This window comes from Vigna unguiculata, chromosome 1, assembly GCF_037176805.1.
Source record: "Vigna unguiculata cultivar grain cowpea cultivar isolate G323 ecotype 2 chromosome 1, ASM3717680v1, whole genome shotgun sequence".
NCBI classification, from domain to species: Eukaryota; Viridiplantae; Streptophyta; class Magnoliopsida; order Fabales; family Fabaceae; genus Vigna; species Vigna unguiculata.
Window position 1 is genome coordinate 49,155,779 of NC_140792.1, and position 21,562 is coordinate 49,177,340.

General features: G+C 31.1%; 3 protein-coding genes across 3 annotated transcripts; 1 reads left to right on the forward strand and 2 right to left on the reverse strand.

The window, feature by feature from the left end:
- Positions 1 to 2,284: 2,284 nt before the first annotated feature.
- LOC114173880 (Tetratricopeptide repeat (TPR)-like superfamily protein) lies at positions 2,285 to 4,608 on the reverse strand. Its single transcript, XM_028058543.2, has one exon. It carries the CDS (start codon positions 4,503 to 4,505, stop codon positions 2,472 to 2,474), a length of 2,034 nt encoding a protein of 677 aa, XP_027914344.2. The 5' UTR covers positions 4,506 to 4,608; the 3' UTR covers positions 2,285 to 2,471.
- A 1,519-nt stretch (positions 4,609 to 6,127) lies between these two features.
- Positions 6,128 to 8,070, reverse strand: LOC114194433 (phytoene synthase 2, chloroplastic-like). Its single transcript, XM_028084634.2, has 6 exons — positions 7,678 to 8,070; positions 7,558 to 7,608; positions 7,298 to 7,470; positions 6,965 to 7,200; positions 6,684 to 6,876; positions 6,128 to 6,449 (listed from the first exon to the last, which is right to left on the reverse strand). Exons 1-6 carry the CDS (start codon positions 8,000 to 8,002, stop codon positions 6,264 to 6,266), a joined length of 1,164 nt encoding a protein of 387 aa, XP_027940435.2. The 5' UTR covers positions 8,003 to 8,070; the 3' UTR covers positions 6,128 to 6,263.
- A 10,898-nt stretch (positions 8,071 to 18,968) lies between these two features.
- LOC114193111 (acetylserotonin O-methyltransferase-like) lies at positions 18,969 to 20,269 on the forward strand. Its single transcript, XM_028082815.2, has 2 exons — positions 18,969 to 19,779; positions 19,853 to 20,269. The coding sequence occupies exons 1-2, from the start codon at positions 19,000 to 19,002 to the stop codon at positions 20,156 to 20,158; spliced, it is 1,086 nt and encodes a 361-aa protein (XP_027938616.1). The 5' UTR covers positions 18,969 to 18,999; the 3' UTR covers positions 20,159 to 20,269.
- Positions 20,270 to 21,562: the final 1,293 nt, after the last annotated feature.

A 21,562-nucleotide genomic window follows, 5' to 3' on the forward strand; every position in this document is an offset into this window, starting at 1 on the left:
TTAATTGACATACATCATTTTAACATAATTACATAAAAGTTATGATAAGATAAAAAATGTATTGGAAATGCGAATGAGTTTCATGACAAACTAAATAATTAGAATAAATAAAAAATAAAAAAGAATATATACATACATGATTACTTAATTAATTGTGAATATTTTAATAATTTCAACAATGATGGAAATACAACGGAGACGTGTATTATGACAGGAATATATACATCCCATCCCATCCCCATATTCAACTTAGCTAATAAAACAAGCATAGAAAGAAAATCTTTAATAAAATCAAAATTAAGCATACTTATTTCATCAAATCTCAATTCCTGGAGACCGTTCACATTATCATGTTCATTATCAAGAATGCAAAACTATTTTCCTTCCTATAAACGAGCAACAACAATAATTTTATTAGGTTAAAGTTTAGTATTATTTATCCGTTCAAATTTGTCAAAAGAGATTTACAAGTAACAATTGATTCTGGAAAACACAGACACAAAAATTGATTATGCTGACAAAATATAAAAGTATGAGAATCGATTATCTTCACCGTTATACAATAGTATAATTGATTTTGCTTAAATCAAATTGACCAAAATCAATTATTTTCACCCATGAAGAATGGTAGAATGGATTCTCCTACCGGTTTTGGTTTAGACAACTCAACTTTGATAGTTACACCTTCACAATTTTATAGATAAATGTCAGACTTGTTTTAAAAATAACAACTTTATACATTTAAATATAAAATTAAAAAACAATTTTATAACAATTTAAATAAATATATTTATTTAATTTTTTTAATTCAATTTATAAAGTTATTATTTTTAAACCAATTCTAACATTTGTCTAGAAATTATTGATATATAAATATTTGAAACAATATTTAAATAAAGTTTAATGTAAAATAGAAACTTAATCTTGTTAAAAATATATTGTGACATTTATATGATAGTTAAATTTTGTTTCAAGTTGAACATGGATGAAATTACTTCAGTTTAAACAAAATGTGATAAAATTAAGACAAAATAACAAATATAGGGACTAAATTGAAAATTGTTGTTAGGTTTTAAGGAGGGGGTTTCACTGGGGAGAACAAACACCAATGAGACCTGAGCCCAACCACATAAGGTATTGACACCACTCTCAACCCATCCCACACTGTTAGGAAGACTTTTGATACAAGGACCTGCACTCGTCTGAACCGGTTTTAACTATCGACTTTGATACCACTTGTTAGGATTACAGAGGGGGTTTCACTAGGAGAAACAACACCAATGAGACCTGAGCTCAACCACATAAAATATTGACACCACTCTCAACCCAAAACCTTAAGACAATGGGTTTATGGGTTTTTTATTCTTATATAGTGTTTTACTTTCTCATTTCTGATCAATATGGAACTTAGATTCACACTTGAATTCTTAACCATTGGTTACATTCAATAGTGACACGTGGTACTGTTACTACCACCTCACACTGCCTTTATCACGTGACACATCATTATATTGAAATATGACAATTTTTTTTCAAATTATAAAAAAGAATAAAAATAAAAAAATTAAAGAAACTCCGAGTTAACATTTGACACATAAGTTCATTAGAGTACTATTAACAGAAAATATTTAATTGCAACAAATTTTGTAAAATAAAAACCTAATTAAGAAAAAATAGGGACATGTTTAAGATTTTCCTACGAAAATAGACCAATGTAATGATTTATTCCTTAATCAATAATAAACTAGCATGGAAAGCTAGTCATAGTCTAGTAATCAACTTATAAGTTAGTTTTTCAGTGAAATCTGATCTCTGTTATAACTACAATTAAAGTATTGAAAATTTACTCGTCATATAGACAATTTAATTCTAAAATTCTGTTAACTATTCTTCGACAAATAGTAATTCTATAACAGCAGAATGTTGTTTTGTAAAAATAAATAAAGTTGCGGCAACATATCATCACCTATAAGCATGTAATCGAGGAAAAAGAAAATAACTCCCCATGCTCAATTAATAAAAATTATCGTAGATGTTCTGTCTGACTAACAAAACCAAAATTCCAGCACAAAAACTTTGTAGCGTCTTCCTAAGCACAGCCATGATTTCCGCAGAGAAAGAAAACAATGCATTGTTGTTTAGTTACATCTGCAATTGAAATTCTCAACGGATTTATAAGAAACACAGTCATACTTTTGCAGAAAGAGCGGCTCCTCTTTCAGTAAAGAAGAGGCATCAAGTCAAGAACATTTTAAAAGACAATCCAAAAGGACACATTAAAAAATGAAGATTGCAAATAAGCCAGAGTTGTAATGATTAATTCTCAGGATGCCGCTATTCCGAATATGCGTCTTGGTGAATATCACATATATACATGACACTTGGTAGGGAATATGAGAGGTTTTGTGATTATTATAGGGCTAAAAGAATGTTCATCAACAAGTTACAGAGGGGAAGGCGGATACACCCTACTAAGTAGGATCGTGACTTCTGATTGCTCTTTGGTTCATCCTATTCATGACTCGGGAAGCATCATTTAGTCTATCTGCTCGCTCAAAAATGCTAGCAACAACGAGATGCAACTCCTTCTTATTGACATTAGGATTCGAATCTAGCTTCTCAAACAATGACTCTACCATCATGAAATCCTTTCTTGCACCATATAGACTCAGCATCTGGAAATGAACTTCGTCTGGAAAAACACACCCTTCCTGGTGCATCTGTCTATATAAAGCATCTGCTTTATCAAATTCACGCAGCTTTCCAAAAGCATTCAGCACGAGAGCAATAACATCAGAATCAGGAAAATATCCAACCTGTCTCATCTTCTCAAACACTTCAACGACATTGCTATACTTTTTGTTCTTAGAGAAAAGATTAATCATGCACCCAAATACAGATATATCTTTGACTTCTCCAGTATCAAAAGCCTGACGAAAAACCCAGGTAGCCTCTTCAATTCTACCAGCTCTGGCAAGAATTGCAATTGCAGTCTCCCTCGGAATGTTGTCCGGTCTCTTCAGCTCATGCAGCAGACGCTTGGCATGAGCAACTAAACCTGCCCTCTCGTAGGCCACAATCATTGTCTGGTAAAGAACCTCGTCAATTCGTACCCCTGAACTCCTTAATTTTTGAAACAAGATAGCTGCGCGGTCCAGTTTGCCTGCCTTTTCCCAAATGGATATTATGGTGGAGTAAGTGATGGCATTCGGTTCTATACCCCTTTTCTTCATTTCTTGAACGAGATTGGTAGCTTTCTCGTGCTCAAGGGTCTTGCCATAGATATGAATCATAGTGTTGTAAGTGACAACATTCTGCGGTACATCTTTACTCTGCATCAAGCGAAACAGATGGATGGCTTCCCCAAATAGCTCAGCCTCTCCATAAACCCTCAAGAGCGTATTGTAGCTAACCACATTGGGTTGAATCCCCATTTTCCTCATGCTCCAGAAGAGGCGATCCGCTTCCTTGGGCATGTGAAGCTGGCCATAAACATCAATCATGATGTTACAGGTGGTGAGATCAAGCGGGCATTTGGATTCATTCATTTGAGAGAACAGAGAAAGCGCTTCAACAAACTTTTGATTGTCAACGTAGATGGCAAGAAGCGTGGAATAGCTGACGGTGTCGGGTTGAACACCATTGTCGGCCATCTCTTGGAGAAGAAGGCGGGCCTCGCGGAAGAGCTTGGCTTTTCCAAATACATTGATCATGGAGTTATAGGCAATGAGGTCGGGGGTAATGGTGGAGGCTTTCAATCTGGTGAAGATGGAAATGGCCTTGGAGTAATCGCACAACTTGCGGGCAAGGTCGATCAAATTACTGTAGAGGACAAGGTCGCCGGAAACGTTGTCTTGCTCCATCTGCTGGAGCCAAAAGAGAGAAGAATCAAACAAGCCGTGTTTGGCGAAAGAAGTGATGAGGGTGGAGTAGGTGTACCTATCGGGGGAAAGGCCCTTGTGGCGCATTTCGTCGAACAGGCCGTGGGCGAGGAGCCACTGCTTGGCCCGAAGGACGTTACGGAGGACGACGTTGTAGGCGAATAGGGAGGGGGAATAGAGGGCCTTTTCGTTTATCCAATCGAGAAGGGCAAGGGTGCGTTGCCAATCGGGCTCGCGGGAGAGCAGGGAAACCATGAAGCGCATAGACAGCTGCCTCCCGCTGTAGGGGGACATCACCGCATACAGTTCATCCTCGTTCTGGGTCTCCCCAATTGCCGCTAATAGCTCTTCCATGTCCACACTGCGGTCCAAGCACGTACCTTGTTGTTGCCTTCTGCTACCACTTTCCCTGGGAATAGGAGAGGAAGATGAAGATCCACATGTTCGGCTCCACACATCTTTAGCCATAGCACAAGTGGCGGTGGCTGCACTTAAATGGCTTATGCCATTGCCAACCCTCCTTTTGGCTATGGTATTGGAATAACAACAAACAAGTGATATTGAAGAAGAAGAAGATGAAGGACAGCACAGAAGCAGAAAGATAGAGCCTGACACCGTGCACATCTTCGATCAACCTATGCTTACTACTTCTTGGTTTTGTTTTGTTTTCTTATGTATGGGATATGGAATATATCTATCTTTGTTGCTTACCTATAAAGACCAACAAGGCCTCACTGAAAGACTAACCAGGCCTCACACATCATTTGCATTTGATTCGTTGTTCATGTATCAAAGATAATTCATATTTTAACAATTTTTTTATTCATTTATTTAATTACTCTTAAATTATTATATCATATTAAAAAGAAAATCAAAATAAATAATTAAAAGATAATTAGAATGATAAATTAGAAGTGAATAAAAAAATCTTCAAAATATCATTATCTTAAAAATAATTCACAATCATTTATAAAAAAAGTAAAATGAATTAAATTCCTTTCGTAAGTTAGATTTATTTATTTATTAAAAGATTTTTTTAACAATTTTTTGATTATGCACGCATTTAATAGATAAAAAAAATATTTGATGTAATTTAAAAAAATAAAAAAAGGTTTGATATATCTTAAAAACCAAACATTGTTAGATTTTGTAAGAAAAAGTTTGTCAATTTATTTATTTTATTTGTCTCAACTTATATAATTAATAATCTACAGTATTTAAAATGAATTTATTTTACATTTATTTTATTCCCTGCCAAGCCAACGACCATTTCTCTGCGGAATGCAGTCGTTACCATGGTTTTTGTTTTGGTCATGCCTTTCTTGAAACTAAAGACCTTCTTTCACTTTCAAGTTTTGTAATTGTAGCAGCCATTACCATGTACACCCACCACCATCTATCACCGTTTTCTGCGTCCATTAACGCACCTCCTTCGTCCTCTTCCAAACCTAAAAACCCACAACACTTGTTCTCTCTTCTTCTCAAACATCCTTCTAAATCCCAACTTTTGCAACAACTCCACTCTCACAATTGTCTCCTCTCCTCTGTCGTCCTTCAAAATGGGCTATTGCAGATGTACTTAAGTTGGGGTCTTTTAGTTGAAGCCGCTAAGGTGTCCTACCAAATGTCGCAGAGGAGCTTAGTTTCTTGGAATGTTTTTATTAATTATTGCTAATTTGATTTTTCTGTGTTTAGTCAGATGCATGCTCCCGTGTAGTGTCATGGAATCGTGTTATTGATGGATACCCACATACAAAAAGTAAGGTGTCAAAAAAACTTTTCCATTAAGGTAGAAAGTTGATACGTTGACAACTACGCAAAATTACATATACTTGTTTATATGCGCTCAAGTTACGCATTAAGGACGCTCACAAGTCAAGAGATATTATAGGTAAGATAATTTCCTTTAAACTTCCTGGGTACAATACAGTCTAAATGATATACAAGTGTTACGCCTGAAATAGATGATTGTTGTTCTGCCTTTCATGCTTTGGAGTAGGTGGTCGTGGTAATTCTGAACACAGGCTAGCTGGTCAACTTACCACAACGCCCATTGACAATTTGGCATGTCATTGCCCTTTGCTTCAGACATTCTAAAGTAGCTCCAGGCATCAACATTTTGGTAAAACGTTGTACAAATTACTTCATACGTCGGCAAATCCTTTGTCTATACGTATTAGTTGAAAAGCTTAGAAAAACACTTATTTGAAAAGTGGAAATGTTGCATCCATCGTGGAAGTTGACGGTTGCAAAGGAAAGCTTTCATATTGATTTAGAATTGATTTCAGTACTTTCTTTCCAATTGTCTGTACAAGGAAGCCAAGTAAATGTGTTTCATTGGATACGTATTTGGCATACAAACAATTTCAGGCTACCAGTTTTCTAAATATGCCTTGTCAATGAAGGTCGAAATTTCGTTTTGTGATTTGAAAGAGATCTAGTGTAAGCTTGAGGCAACGTAAAAAATTTCTTAGCTCGTCCCACGTGAGCTCGTTTAGTCAAATTGTCGTAGTCGTTGTCTTCAATTGCATCTAGGATCTTACGATACAATATTAATGAGGACCAAACCTGCATATCACACACGAAGAATAATCAGCATTTGATACAATATGTCTAAACTATTTTTAGAGACTTTGCGTTCTTAATTAACAATAAAGAGCAACTGCATGTTCGTATGTACGGGAATCCTAATCTATCCTAGCTTTTCTATGCTATTAGCATGAATTCATTTAGCAGAATATCGGATGAAAAATGCATTATTCTTTCAGCGTACCAATACAAATAACATGCAGGTTTACCTACCGGCCAACGGCTGGCCTTTTCAAGCTGAGAAACTCCTTCTTCTGCCCGGTTGAAGTAGAATCTTGCCCTCGTAATTTGATGTTTCATAAACTTTCTCCATCTTTCACTCACATTTCTTGAAAACACATCCTTGTCACATAATCCAAACTGGGCTAGTTCGTCTTGGGGAAGATACACTCTACCTCTTAATGCACTAATAATTAAAAGAGTAAGTAAGGTCATGAAATAATATATCAATTTTATTTTTTCATGTAACAATATAGAAATTACGAGAAACTTACTCCTCTCCGACATCTCTAAGAATGTTGGTGAGTTGATTTCCTATACCCAGATATAGAGCAGCATCGTATACACTTTGTACAGGGACAACCGACTCCTGTGCGATACCCATTATTGGAACAGTCATTAAGCCAACGGTTCCCGCCACATAGTAACAGTAAAGATATAGCTCTTGGAAATTGTTGTAGCGAGCTTTCCTCGTATCCATTCTCATTCCTTGTATCATGTCTCTGAAAGGCTGTAATTAGTGCAGCAGAAGAGTAGAATTCATCAGATAGATCTTAGTCACTAATGCGTAGTAATTAATGATGATAACACAGGGAGTAATTAAGGACCTTGATATCCAAGGGAAACTTGGAGAGGGTATCAGTAAGAGCGGCATCAAGCATATCATAGGGATGTCCGTTGAAAATGTCGTGCAGTCTATCTTCCCATCTATCAAGAACAGCAGAGCTCATATACGCAGCGTTAGGACCATCAACCAGCTCATCCGTCCTCCTGCACCAGACTGCATAGAGAGAGAATAAGCTACCGTTTCCCTGTTTTCAATTTTCTCCTATCTTCTAGTACTGTTATGTGGTTATTATTTTCTTACCATAAATTGCCCATATAGCTTTCTGTCTTTCTTCCGTCATAAGCAAGGTTCCTGTTTACAATCATGTCAGGTAAAGCACACAAGAAACATGCTGATTGAAACGTCATTCAGAAAGAATACCTAGATAGAAGGTCTTCGCGTATTCGGCGCAGATATTTCTGCACATTTCATAGGCGTCATTCAGAAAATTTGAATGAAACTGTAGCTTAGGCTTGCTACAAGGACTAATAATTTGAGACTGCCTGTGAACAACCTCTTGTACGTGTAAATCCGTTAGAGGAAATCCTTGCTTCGATAATTGCCTTCTTTGTTGGGGATTGGGAGCCACGGTTATTTCTGACCTTGTAACACTAAATCTTCTTCGGCTACGACATGCTTTCTTATTGCTCACACTCATGGAATAAGGCTTTACTGTCACCAAAGAAAATGATAAACTCATCACCATTTTTCTATTCTCAAGCTAGCACCTTGTATTGTACTTTACTTGGGATCGTGCAGCTATATAAGTCAATGTGAAGGAGCCTATTATCAACTATATATTTATCTTTTCTTTCTGTATAAACTATGGTTATAATTTGTATAATTTGGGATGTAAACATCAACCATTTGAATGGTAATTTGGTATAACATAGAATATTCTTATAAGATTGATGCTTCACATGGCATTTCAGTCTTGACATCTGGCTAACGAATGAAACAACGGAATTTGTATAATAAAGTTGGGACCTAGTTTATACATTAAACAAAGTTGTAGAATATTTGTTTATTTATGCGTCACATAGTTTGGTTTGAGCAAGAACGGGACTTTCAAAGATGCTGGTTTTGTCTTTTAAAAGGCCACCAAAATTTTCTCCAGCATCTGTGTCTTCTAGTTAAGTTGGTTGTAAAGAATCTTAGTCACCCGTGATGCCTTCCCTCCGTGCATTATCCCTTTCCTGGACTTCGCATTTTGGTAATTCAATTGTTTTTTCTTATGTAATTCAAAAGTTTTTTTTTTTTCATAACTTTCTTCAACTTTTGGAAATCAATTTTTGATAGGTTATATATATTTTTCATATACGGTTATGGTCATGGTCATGGCATAGTTATGGTCATTGAGAGATTGTGGTTCTATATGGTTATATGACATTAGTCTTACACATATAAGACCTTAGACACCACTTTTACACCAAAACGCTCTGATACCACTGATAGGTTATATATATTTTTCATATACGGTTATGGTTACACCACTTTTACACCAAAACCTTAAGGCAATGTTGTTATGGGTCTTTATTCTTATATAGTGTTTAAATTTGTCTTTTCTATCCAATGTGGGACTTTTTGACTCACACCGAACCACCACTGATAGGTTATATATATTTTTCATATACGGTTATGGTTATGGTTATGCGGTCAGTCACTCCGAACCATATAGGTTATATATATTTTTCATATACGGTTATGGTCATGGTCATGGCATAGTTATGGTCATTGAGAGATTGTGGTTCTATATGGTTATGACATTAGTCTTACACATATAAGACCTTAGACATCACTTTTACACCAAAACCTTAAGGCAATGTTGTTATGGGTCTTTATTCTTATATAGTGTTTAACTTTGTCTTTTCTATCCAATGTGAGACTTTTTGACTCACACTTGGACTATTCCCAACAATTTTCACTCCCAAATTGCACTGAATTGCATAATTTAAAACATAATTTAAAAATTATTTTTTACTAAAAAGAGCAAAAAACAGAGTTCCTTCTATAGACAGAAAAACAGTTACAGGGAGAGGTTATGCCAAAGGCAGCTCTTGAAAGTCATTGAGTAAATGAAGCAATGGATTCTCAAGGTTCTTTTATTTAAAACTAAATTTTTACACTACACATATTAGACAAGATATCTGAGAATGCGTTATTATTGGGAATGTGATTCTCAACTATGTTATTGCAATTGTATTTTTGAAGAAGTTATTATTGGAAAATGTTATTCTCAACTATGCTATTGTAATTGTATTTTGAAGAAGGACCCTAATTTTTGGGATAAGCAAAAAGTATATTTATATTTTTTTTAGCTACCGTAATCTCTTATAATATGTTTATGCTACAAATGCATCTACATTAGATGTGTCAAAATGGGTTGAAATTTACGAGCTAACCCGGCTCACCATGGGTTCAGGTCGGATTTGGTTGAAATTTTTTTTTACAAATTTCTATACGGGTTGATTTTTGACCCGGTTCATCTGGGTTGAATCCGTGGTAAGCCGGGTTGGCTCAAAAACCTGCAGATAAAAGGGTCATGCAATTTGTTTTTTATCCAACACATAAATAATTTGTATTTTTTTATTTTGGTTTGTATTTGCATTCTATTAAAGTTTATTTAGATTTTAATTAGAATTACAATTTAGTTTTGGCTGAAAAAAGAAATTGTATTTTTTTTAATTAAATGAACCCGTGAGCTAACCCGTTTAACCCGCAAACCCGTAGTGGACCGGGTCGGATTTGAATTTTTTTGACTTGCTAAAAAGTGAGTCAAGTTGGATTAGCTCACTAAATCATTAATCCGTAATAAATCGAACTGAGTCGGACCAGGTTACCAATTTTAACGGCCCTAATATACATATACGAACATATAACAACCAGAAACTTCATATATAAATTAAGATACCTTATTGTCTTTTATATATATATATATATATATATATATATATATATATATATATATATATATATATATATATAACTATATATAAAGGGGATTCCCTCTTTTGTGTCCACATTTCATAATTTCAACTTTACCCTTTATAATTTAATTATTTATTAAATTTTTAAAAATTAACGGTTACTTTTACAAGTTTTTATAAAATTATTTACTTATCTCTTTTTTCTTTTTTTCTCTTACTATTCATCAACAATTATTTTTCTCTTATTTTTTCCGTACATTTTATTTTATTTTTTATAAATATACTTTTATTTTGTTTATTAAATTAATAACATTACAATATCATCAATTATTAATATAATTTAAAAAATGCGTACACACAGGCGCGATAGCGCCTGTGTTTACACTAGTATATATATATATATATATATATATATATATATATATATATATATATTAGCCGATAAAAATGAATATGAAATTTTTTTACAAAAATGTAGGAAGAATCGAGAAGAACCTGCAAATGGCCTATTCCACCGTTTCGTTATTGTGGCCTCATAATAAATCAATTTCAGTTGGATGAAACTAATTTCTACAAAAATTTATAATGTGAGAAAAGGATAGAAATATTAGACATATTTAAGATTATAATTAGTGGAGAGAAAATATAACGTATAAATAGTTATAGGAACAGTATAAATCTATATTTATAACTTTTTAAGTTAAATCTATATAATTCTTTATTTAACAATTTATCAGAGAGATATTTTGTAGAATTACTTGTCATGGCGTGTAAAGTTAAAAAGTCATTATTTATATGTAAATGCTTTCTATCCTAAAAATGTTTATTTAAAACAAATAATAAATTGTGTAAACTAAAGAATAAAATGCAGATACATTATTTTTCTGATTAAACCTCCAAAAAGAAAAACTCAAGATAAATATTCATATGCATTAAAATATATGTATTTGATGATATATAAAAATTATTCAAAACTAAATTATAAAAATAAATTTAGAATGAATAGATATGTATCTCTCAATGTCACACCTTAATCAAAACATCTCACACAGTGAAGATAAAAGAAATAAAGTTCGTCATTTACAACCTTTTTCTTTAACTTGTCTTGTAATCACCTATCACAATGTTTATCAGTACAAACAAAATAGTGATAAATATATGGATGATAATATTAGTCGTTTCATTTTGGTTATTGAAACGAATTAACTCATATAAGGTTAATATCTGAGTCACTTCTCATAATTGCTTGTTTGCAGGCAGACTTGTAAAATTAAAAATAAAGTTTATTGTAAGTATAATAATTATAAAAATAATATTTAAAAACTAATTATTTATTACAAGTAAAAAAATATTAATTAAAGTGAGCCATGAAATCGTATATATATATATAATGTTGATGAAATAATTAATAAAAATATTTAATCATATTCCACATATAGACAATATTACACAACTATAGAAATTTAAAAAAATTGTAAGGTGGGGGTGGACTAACTCACATTTTGTCCTCTAGAGCTAATGAAATGTTTATCATGTCTCGTATTACCATCACTAATATGTCATGTATGTTAAGACACATATAACAAGATTGAAATATCTAAGCATACCCTTGTCTTAATTCCAAATGCATTCGGAACAATTTTTAACAAACAATTCCAATTAATGACTCAAATGCACCTGCTTTATGGAAAATTCTCAACACTTCACATAAATAACAGTCTATGAGTACACGGATTGAATCTTCAACTCTCACAATTCACTCTAAACTAAAATGAAATTTACTAGGATCCAATCAAGGTAGAATAGTTGGCTAGTCCTTTCACTGTGAAGATGTCATCGTTGCTGAAAACGCTGGTAACCGCGACTTTCACTGTGAAGCGACTACGACTACCACCGTCAGTGACGATGACTGCGAAGGGGGAGCACCCCCGGTGAAGAGCCCATGCACAATGATGATGCTTGAAAGAGATGATGCGAGAAGGGAGAGTGTGTTGCTTCATGTGCAAGAAGGAAACGAGAGAATTGGGAATTTGGGGAGTGAGGAAGCTGCGCAAATTTAGGTTTAACCTTTGTTTGTTTCTATCAATTTACTGTAGCAGAGGATGGAAACATAGGTGTCTGTGCTGTTTGTATCAGGTGATTTTGGATGATTTGTAAGGATATATTTGGATGAGTGAAGGAGAGAGTGAACATCTGTTAAGTGAAGAGATTTGACTGGGAAGTCAGCTCATTATTCATACCATTATTATTTTTTACTTTTCACTTCTACAACAATTTTTAATTAATTAGATTTAATTTTAATTATTTTTTTACATGATTATATGAAAATAATATTAATCATACAAATTTTAATTATTGAAATTGTAATTAGTTAATATTTACTTGAATGGTAGATTAGTCAATTTTTAATTAGCTAAAACTTACATTTATGTCTAGATTAAATTAGTTAATACAATTTTTGTTAAAATATTATAAATTTGTAGATCTAGGTCGTGTTTGAAGTGCTATTTAATACAAAAGATGTTGTTATCAATTTTCAATGTGGACAATTACAGTTAAATTATTTTCATCGATATATAAATGTTTATAATAAAATTATCCCATTGAATTTATATTAATTTTAAACAACCACATTTCAATCTAAAATAATTTTATAATGTGAAATTATTACTTAATTTAATTTAAACTAATCTCCAAAATTTATTTAATCTTAATTTATAAAAATCATATTTTAATTTAATATATTTTATTAATATTGATTTCTTTTGATTTAAATAATCACTCGCATTTCGTTACAGTATAATTTGCATTATTTATAATTTAAGTTAAAATTATATCTATATGTAAGGGTTAAATGATAATCTTATATTTTTATTAATTAAATCATTATTTTTAATTTGTTATACTCATCATATCTCTCGTCCACTTTCATGAATTTATGTCTCATTTCTCTATACATTTCACTATCTTTTTTCTTTATTTAAACAACCAAACTTTCATCTCTATTTCTCTTCAAATCTATTTAAATTCACTCTTCCAATAAAAAAATTAAAAAATTAAGATTTTGTTTAGTTAGCAGGCCGGCAAACCAACCCACTTTACCCATCCCAAGCCCACATGAACTGCGAGTTATTACGAACTGAACTACTACGAAGTTTAAAATTATGGTCTACCTGACACTTTTCTTGCAAAGAGGCTAGTCTGTCTCATATTATCATCTCTACCTAAAAGCGAAAAATAATAATAATAATACATAAAAAGAAATTAAAAAAAACGTAAAAAATCCTAATTTAAACACTTTTACATGCTATTCAACCAATCCAGTGTAAATAAATTTTTTTATTTACAAAATATCTCGACACATTTTTTTATTTATTTCAGGGTTTCCTATTTGTACAGCGAAAATTATATAACGCGAAAGGTTGATATTGTATTATTGATAATAATATTATCACTATTCTTGCACACTCTTTTATGTTTTAATATTTTGGAAAGTAAATTTTTTATTACAATAGTTTCTTTTTATATTCTGTAAATTTTCTAATATACTTTCAATTTTTAGTATTCAATAAAATAATTTTCGAAACATAAAAATAAAAACTATTAGATAAACAAGGTTCATAAACTCCCTTTACTGAAATGTGTCAGTCTGCTCATCCATATCATTCTCAACTCACCAAAATAATTGAATTTTAATTATTTACAATAAACAGTTGGCAAATCATTGCGTATAAGTAGTGTCTGCCACTAAAATTTAATGGTCAGTGCATTTTCATTTGTTAATTTTCGCAGCGAACCTTGATTATATTAAAACTATTCTTTTAGAATGTTAATGCCGTGATATTAGTTGGAACTTTAATTTTTTTAATCCACTAAAGTAACATTTCAAATTCATTATAGAATATTAAATTATAAAGCTAATCTATGAGGGAACCAATAATTACGTTTCAAATTGTGGCCATATTCTTTTCTTTTTTTTCCTCTCAAAATTATTGATCTTTCATTTATATAAAGCAAGTGAAGTCTTGCCTGAAGCCTCCAAAATTTTTGTAAACATGGGGTAAATGAGATAAATAAAGTATATAATAGAGATATTAGAATTAAAATATAAGAACAATATTTAATGATTAATATTTAATAAATATGTTAAGTATACGAATGTATTTTCTTATAAGAAACCTCGAGTTTTTCTATAATAATATATTTTAAATTATCTTTTATTATAATTTAAAAAATAATAATTGCTAAATAATATAAAATCCAAATTTAAATAAAATGTTATATCTATCGGACATAAAACAAATCTATCAAAAAGTGAGGTAAGACTCAAAATAAAATAACTAAAGAATTTTTAATTTAAAAGAGTACACAAAGTTTTTTTAGATTATTTTCTTTACTCTCCGTTGGATTTATTAAGTGCATAATATCTCTTTAAATTAAATACATAAAGTGAATATCATAAGTTCCTTGAGAGATTATCTCTCTTGAGTATTAAGAATTATGAAAGAATGTCAATGGATTCACAAATTGCCAATTTAGCATGGAAAATTATTTTTAATTAATTTCTCATTACTCAGTGAAGGAACAGTAACAGAAAAAATATTGCAGCTAACTTGAAATCAATTAATTACGATTTAATAAAAATATACCTTTGTGTGGTTCAGGTCTCTCCTTATAGAAACCTCCTATTTATTTGGGAAAGAAATCCTAAACTCAAACTTCTTACTAAGTCATTGAACAACACAATGTGGTGTGGGGAGAATCATGGTTAGCGGTGAGTCACAGAGACGGGAGTCACGGTAAAGAGCGAGTCATGGTGATGAGTTGAAACACGAAGACAAGAGATGAGCAGATCGTCACAAATTGCTAAAATGGTGTGTAGGTCACAAGCAAAAGACAAGAGGGAAGGGATGAGATAGTGGGCAGGATTTTTTCATTTGGGGAATTTGGGGAAAACATTTACTTTTAGTGAAATTCTAGGAGGCAAGTGAGAAAATTTTTGGGGTAAACAAAAAAGTAAAATAAATAAATAATATAATAATAATTAAATAATATAGTAACTAAATTGATAATCAATATCTTGTGACTAAAAATTAAGTCATTATTTTGATCATGTGACCAAATTTTTCAATGACTAATTTCAGTTATTATTTAACAAATTTCTAATAGTGTGAGGAGATGAGTTTTATTTTCTCTCTCTCAAATTCATTTTCATAAATTTTTGCAAATCCCTTGAATTGAAACAAATTAGAGATATCCTCTTCTTCCTTTCTTATTGAATAACACATCCATAGAAGCAAAGAGGTCCTTATATTATGTTCATTCGCATTAATTTATTGCGCAAAGGAAATACCAAGGCATGATTTGAGGGTGAAACACAAGTTCACTTGGTAGTATTTGAGAGGAGAGAAGGAAATGAATAACATGATTATTTGATTTTTCGATCTCGTCTTCATTGTGCTCATTTGAGGGTGATTGATGGTAAAAGACTCTTATATCCTCCACAACTATAATAATAATGTAAAATTATGGTTTTTAAAATCACACTTACAACAATAATTAATACCTTAAATTTCTAAATTGTTTACAAAACAAAATTTTAATATGTAAATATATTGTATTATTATTATTTTTTATTAAAATAATTATACTTTTTCAATTTATTCATTTAAAAGTTTTTTATAAAATAAAAGCCAACTCATCTAAATTTAATTTTAAATTACTTTCAACGTCAATCATAACAAAGACATTTATTTTAAACTATGAAAAGATGAAGATGGAAAAATTTGAAGTTAAAGTTTACAAAAAATTGTGAATAACGTAACATGTGATAGATAAAAGAAAATTTAATAGATAAAATTTTTATATTATAATTCATCCTGTTGATTAAAATAATATAAAATGAATTTTAATTATTATTAATAGTGATATGAATATTATTATTATTTTAAATTACTCAGAAGGTTTAATAATAATAATTTTTCCTTCAATAGTTTTAATTTCCAAATTAATATGATCACAATTGAAATTTTAAAAGAAAAAGGATGGATATTTAGATAAAGCATAAATCTTAAGCTGTCGCAAAATTATGTATGTTGTCCGAAAGCAAAGTGATTTCCTTCGTACTCATCCATCATTTTCCGTCCTATCAAATACTCAAATATCCATATCCATAACCAAACACAACATAATATATTATATTGGTGGATAGTCTGTAAATGTCATCAAATTCTAACTTTTCATATGTTTATTATTCCTTCGGGAGGAGAATTAAATTGTCAATTTTTTTACTAGATTAAGAAACAATTATTTAAAATTAATTTGTGTGCAGCTGGATATTGTCAGACAAAATTGTAAATGCAGCAGTAAAAGGGCCCTTGAACTGAATCCTGCTGACCGACGAATTAAACTTGTGTCGCCTCTGTGCTTTCATCAGATACTTACTTACTGACACGTCACCCTTCTTTTATTGGCTATTCCTTTTATATGTTTTTTCACAACTGTTGTGAGATATAATGAGAAAAGGTTTTCATAACAGCTCACAATATTTATACTCTCCAATATCTAATAAAAAATATTTCTTTCTCTTTCATAATTAATTTATTTTAAATAAAAATATTATTTATTAACGTTGAATATATATTAAGTAATTAATAAAATATTTATGTATCATCACCAAATTAAGAAATACATCACCTACTCTAGAATAACTACCACCTGAACCGACCATCACACATAAATCACTACGTCACGATTTATCTTTTCAATTCTGGAAATCTCTCATTAATATAGAATTATAATATAAATGAAAAATGTTAAGTGTTTTGTGATATAATTAATGATTTTAATTGTATTATATTTATGCTAAAATTTTAAATAATTATTTTTATTAATTAAAATAATATAAATTTATATAATTGTATAATTTTTTATTTCGTTACATTTATGTTGAAAAATAAAATAATTAATTTTATTAATTAAAAAATATAAACTTATATAATAGATTTATTAACGTGAAAAATAGTGTGAAAAAGTAGATATCGAATTTGTGGTCTACTTTATATGACACACAAAATTTTTGTAAAATCTTCTTTTATCCTGAAGACTTAATCTATTTAGAAAAGAATTATAAATCAATTTTTACAAATTTGATTTCAAATAAACTCTCAGATAAAAAACTGCAATCACCTATCCATAGTAAAAAATGTTGAATATCAAAAATTTTGAAAAATAAACGATAGAGAGCAAAACACAATAAAGAAAGAGAGTAAAAATATTTCTAAATGACATATTATAATTATAATAAAATAAGATATATTTCACAATTTCTTTTAAATACACACAAGTCAGAACCTTTGAATTAACGCTATGTTCGCATGGAACAATTATTCCATCTTACTAAAATAGTGTAGATTTGAAGAAATGAATCATAATTTACACAAATATCCTCCTAATACTCTTAAATTATATATATATATATATATATATATATATATATATATATATATATATTATAGTATAATAAAATAATAATAAAAATATATTTATAATTAATAATATATAGTTAATAATAATAATAAATAATGTATATGTATAGTAATTAAATATAATAAAAATAATATATACAATAATTATTATTATTATTGATAATCGTTTTAAATAATAGTAATTATTATGAAAATAATAATAGTAATTTAATGTAATTTACTTTTTAATAATTTTTTATTAAAATTTATTAAATAATAGTTTTTAAAATTTAATATTTTTAACTAATCTAAAAATTATTTTATATATTTTTCTATCAAGGACATTTTAGTAATTTTAAAATTTTATCTATTATAACTTTTTATTTTATCTATCAATCATTCAAACTACTCGTCAATTCTTATAAAATTTATCTTTAAATCCATCCACTTTACTCTCTAAATCTACTCAAAAAAACACACATCCTCATCCATATAAATTCATACAAATCTATACAAATTCATCTTCATATTTTTTCTAAAATCGATCTCTTCGTATAAACACAGCCTAAATATTTGATTATGTACTCAGAAACAAACCCCCCGATACTAAAAAAAAGTAATGAAACTCTTAATCAAGATAACAATTCCCAAAACCCAAAAAACAGTATACCTGATTTTCCATCTATAAAACACCTCAAAAATTTTTCTTAATCGTCTCTTTTATTAGAAATAAAAAAATAGAAAAAAAACATAATTCGTACTCTTGTAACAGGACTATAATCCTATGTAATTTCTTTCTTTAATTTTTTTATTTCAATATTTTTAATTTAACCTTTTTAACAAATTAAAATATTACATCATTTATAATCTTTGTACAACAAATTTCATAACATAATAATTTCATATATTTAATTATTTATTATATATAAAATCCAAATTGCTGATAAGGACATGTCCATAAAATCCAAATTGCCGACAAAGACATATCCATAAAGTACTAAATTTCCAAATCTTTTGAGGATTAGGTGAATCTTTCGGGCCACTGGTTGTCGGGACTGGCAATATTTCAGTTGTTGCGGAATTCTAAAATAATTGCACCAAACCCCACTCACTTGAATTATTTTGAATCACAGTAAGAGATAATTAATCAGATTTAACTGAAGATTAAACCTTGGTGTATTTTTAGCTATAGTCTTTGCGCATAGTTTTTGTATTTTGATGATGGTGACTATTTGAATATTACCAAGTAGGGTTGGCATGTATAAATAAAGGTGTGATGGTGAGAGAAGAGAAGTGAAGAGAAGAGAGAGATGGGGGAGATAGAGAGAGAGGGAGTGTTGTCGAGGGAGAGGGAGGTAGAAGAGGAAGAAGAAGCGGAAGCCTCGGTGGAGATATGGAAATACATATTTGGATTTGTGGAAATGGCAGTGGTGAAATGTGCGATAGAGCTTGGCATAGCTGAAGCCATAGAAAAGCATGGAAGGGCGATGACAGTGTCGGAGATATCATCAGCTCTGGGGTGTGATCCTGCTCTTCTGAAACGCATAATGAGGTTCCTGGCGCACAGAAAGATATTCAAAGCCGTAACAGTGGGCGGCAGCAATGGCTATTCACAGACACCTCTGTCTCGGCGTTTGATGAGAGAGGGGCCACAGAGCATGGCCGCTTTTCTTTTGCTGGAAAGTAGTCCTGTAATGCTCGCACCATGGCACAGTCTAAGCGCTCGCGTCTTGGCCAATGGCCATCCCTCATTTCAAAACACTCACGGCGAAGACGTGTGGCGCTATGCCGCCGCCAATCTCGGCCACAGCAACCTCATCAACGAAGCGATGGCATGCGATGCTAAGCTTGTCATGCCTGTCATCATCGAAAGTTGCAACGAGGAATTCCGTGGTCTCCAGTCGGTGGTGGACGTGGGCGGGGGCAACGGCACCGCCATGCGCATCCTCCATCAAGCTCTCCCTTCCATTCGAGCCATCAATTTCGATCTTCCCCATGTCATCTCCCAGGCCCCTCACTCCGATGGCCTAGAACACGTGGCAGGAGACATGTTCCAGAGTGTTCCTAAAGCCGATGCTGCTTTTCTGATGGTAGGTTTCTACTTATTTGCATTTGCACTGTGTTTGTATATATGCGTTTTTGTAACAAGAGAAAGACATGCAGTGGGTTTTGCACGACTGGTCGGACGAAGAGTGCATCGAAATCTTGAAGAAGTGCAGGGAAGCGATCTCGAAGGAAAATGGGTGGGTGATGATCGTTGAGGCGGTGATCGGAGAAGAAGGAGAAGGGAAGCAGAAGGTCCTGGAAGACGTGGGGCTGATGCTGGACATGGTGATGATGGCTCACACCAACTTTGGGAAAGAGCGGACCCTGAAAGAGTGGGAATATGTTATCAAAATGGCAGGCTTTAGCTCATTCACTGTCAAACACATTCACGCGGTTCAGTCTGTGATTCTTGCTTTCTACTGATCCACTTTCCCCTCAAACAAAATGCTTTCTTTTTAATTAAATAAGACATCTCCTGTGTCCATCTATGTATGCACTCTTTCACGCCACCCAATAAACTTCACTGCTTTCTTATGTCTCTTCATCATATTTTTCTTTCACTCTCTTCTCTCCATCCACATTTTGCTTATTTCTCATACTCATCATATACTCACCCTAATTCAACAATACATATTTTACAATATTTATTTATCTACCATGTTCAGCTGAAATTTATTTTTTTCTGAAGAGAAAAAAAAAACATGTTTAGTCCATATATATTTAAGTGCTCATAGTCATGTATTTAATTACTAATTTTAATCAGAATGTTGACTGGGTTTTTCAAAGTTAAAAAAATGTAGTGTCATTGTGTATGTACAAGTTGACATTATTATTAGGATTATGTCTCTAACAAAGTTCACATGTTTGGAGATTTTTATTTTAGATAATATTGGATATGAATGTCTTATTTGAATTTAATTTATATTGGTGGAACTTGTTTTTAACAAAATTAATCAAGTTGAACATGTCTTTTATATATGACAAATAAAATTTATTAGCAGTTAGTTGTGTTATATTATTATATTTTATTTTTTTGGAAATTTTATAAAATGTAAATTATGTGATGGTTAGAGTAGTATGGTATATACAAGATTAAATTGATTTGTATATGTGTGTTGTGATTGAATTGAGTAGATTACATGAATGGGTTCTTGGAATAATGTTAAAAAGTGGTATATATATGTATGCTTATTTTCGGAATAGTGATAAGTAAGATTTTTTCCGCTTAATTTTACTAAAGTTGGTTTTCTCGGAGAAGCTTTAGAAGAGATGGGAAATGGGAAGAAACATTTAGTTGGTGTTTTTGTTTTTTCGGTTGTAAGGCTTTTGGATGAACATAGAAAGTGTACGTCGATTATAAGGGTGCGTTCTTTTTAGTAAAAGTATTTGAGGAGGAGGAGAATGATCGGTTTGAGTGGATTTGAATGTAAAAATTATGTTTTTTTTTTCCTTTTAATTTAGAGGTTACAGGATCGAGTGGATTTGAATGTAAAAATTATGTTTTTTTTTTTCTTTTAATTTAGAGGTTATTGAAGTAGATTTGAGAATAAATTTTGTAAAAGATTTTAGGAATGTGATTAATAAAAAATAAAATTTAATTAATGAAAAAATTAAATTATTAAATTATCTTAAAAGTATTTTAAAATAAAAATTAGATAATTATAATTAATTTTGATTTTTTTAATAATTAAAAATATTAAAAATATTTATTAATTGAAAAAAATAATATTATAATATATTTGATTTAAAAGAAATGAAATACAGTTGTGGATAAATTGATGGAATCAAGTACACCCAAAATAGTACTATACAACCAAAAACATAAGC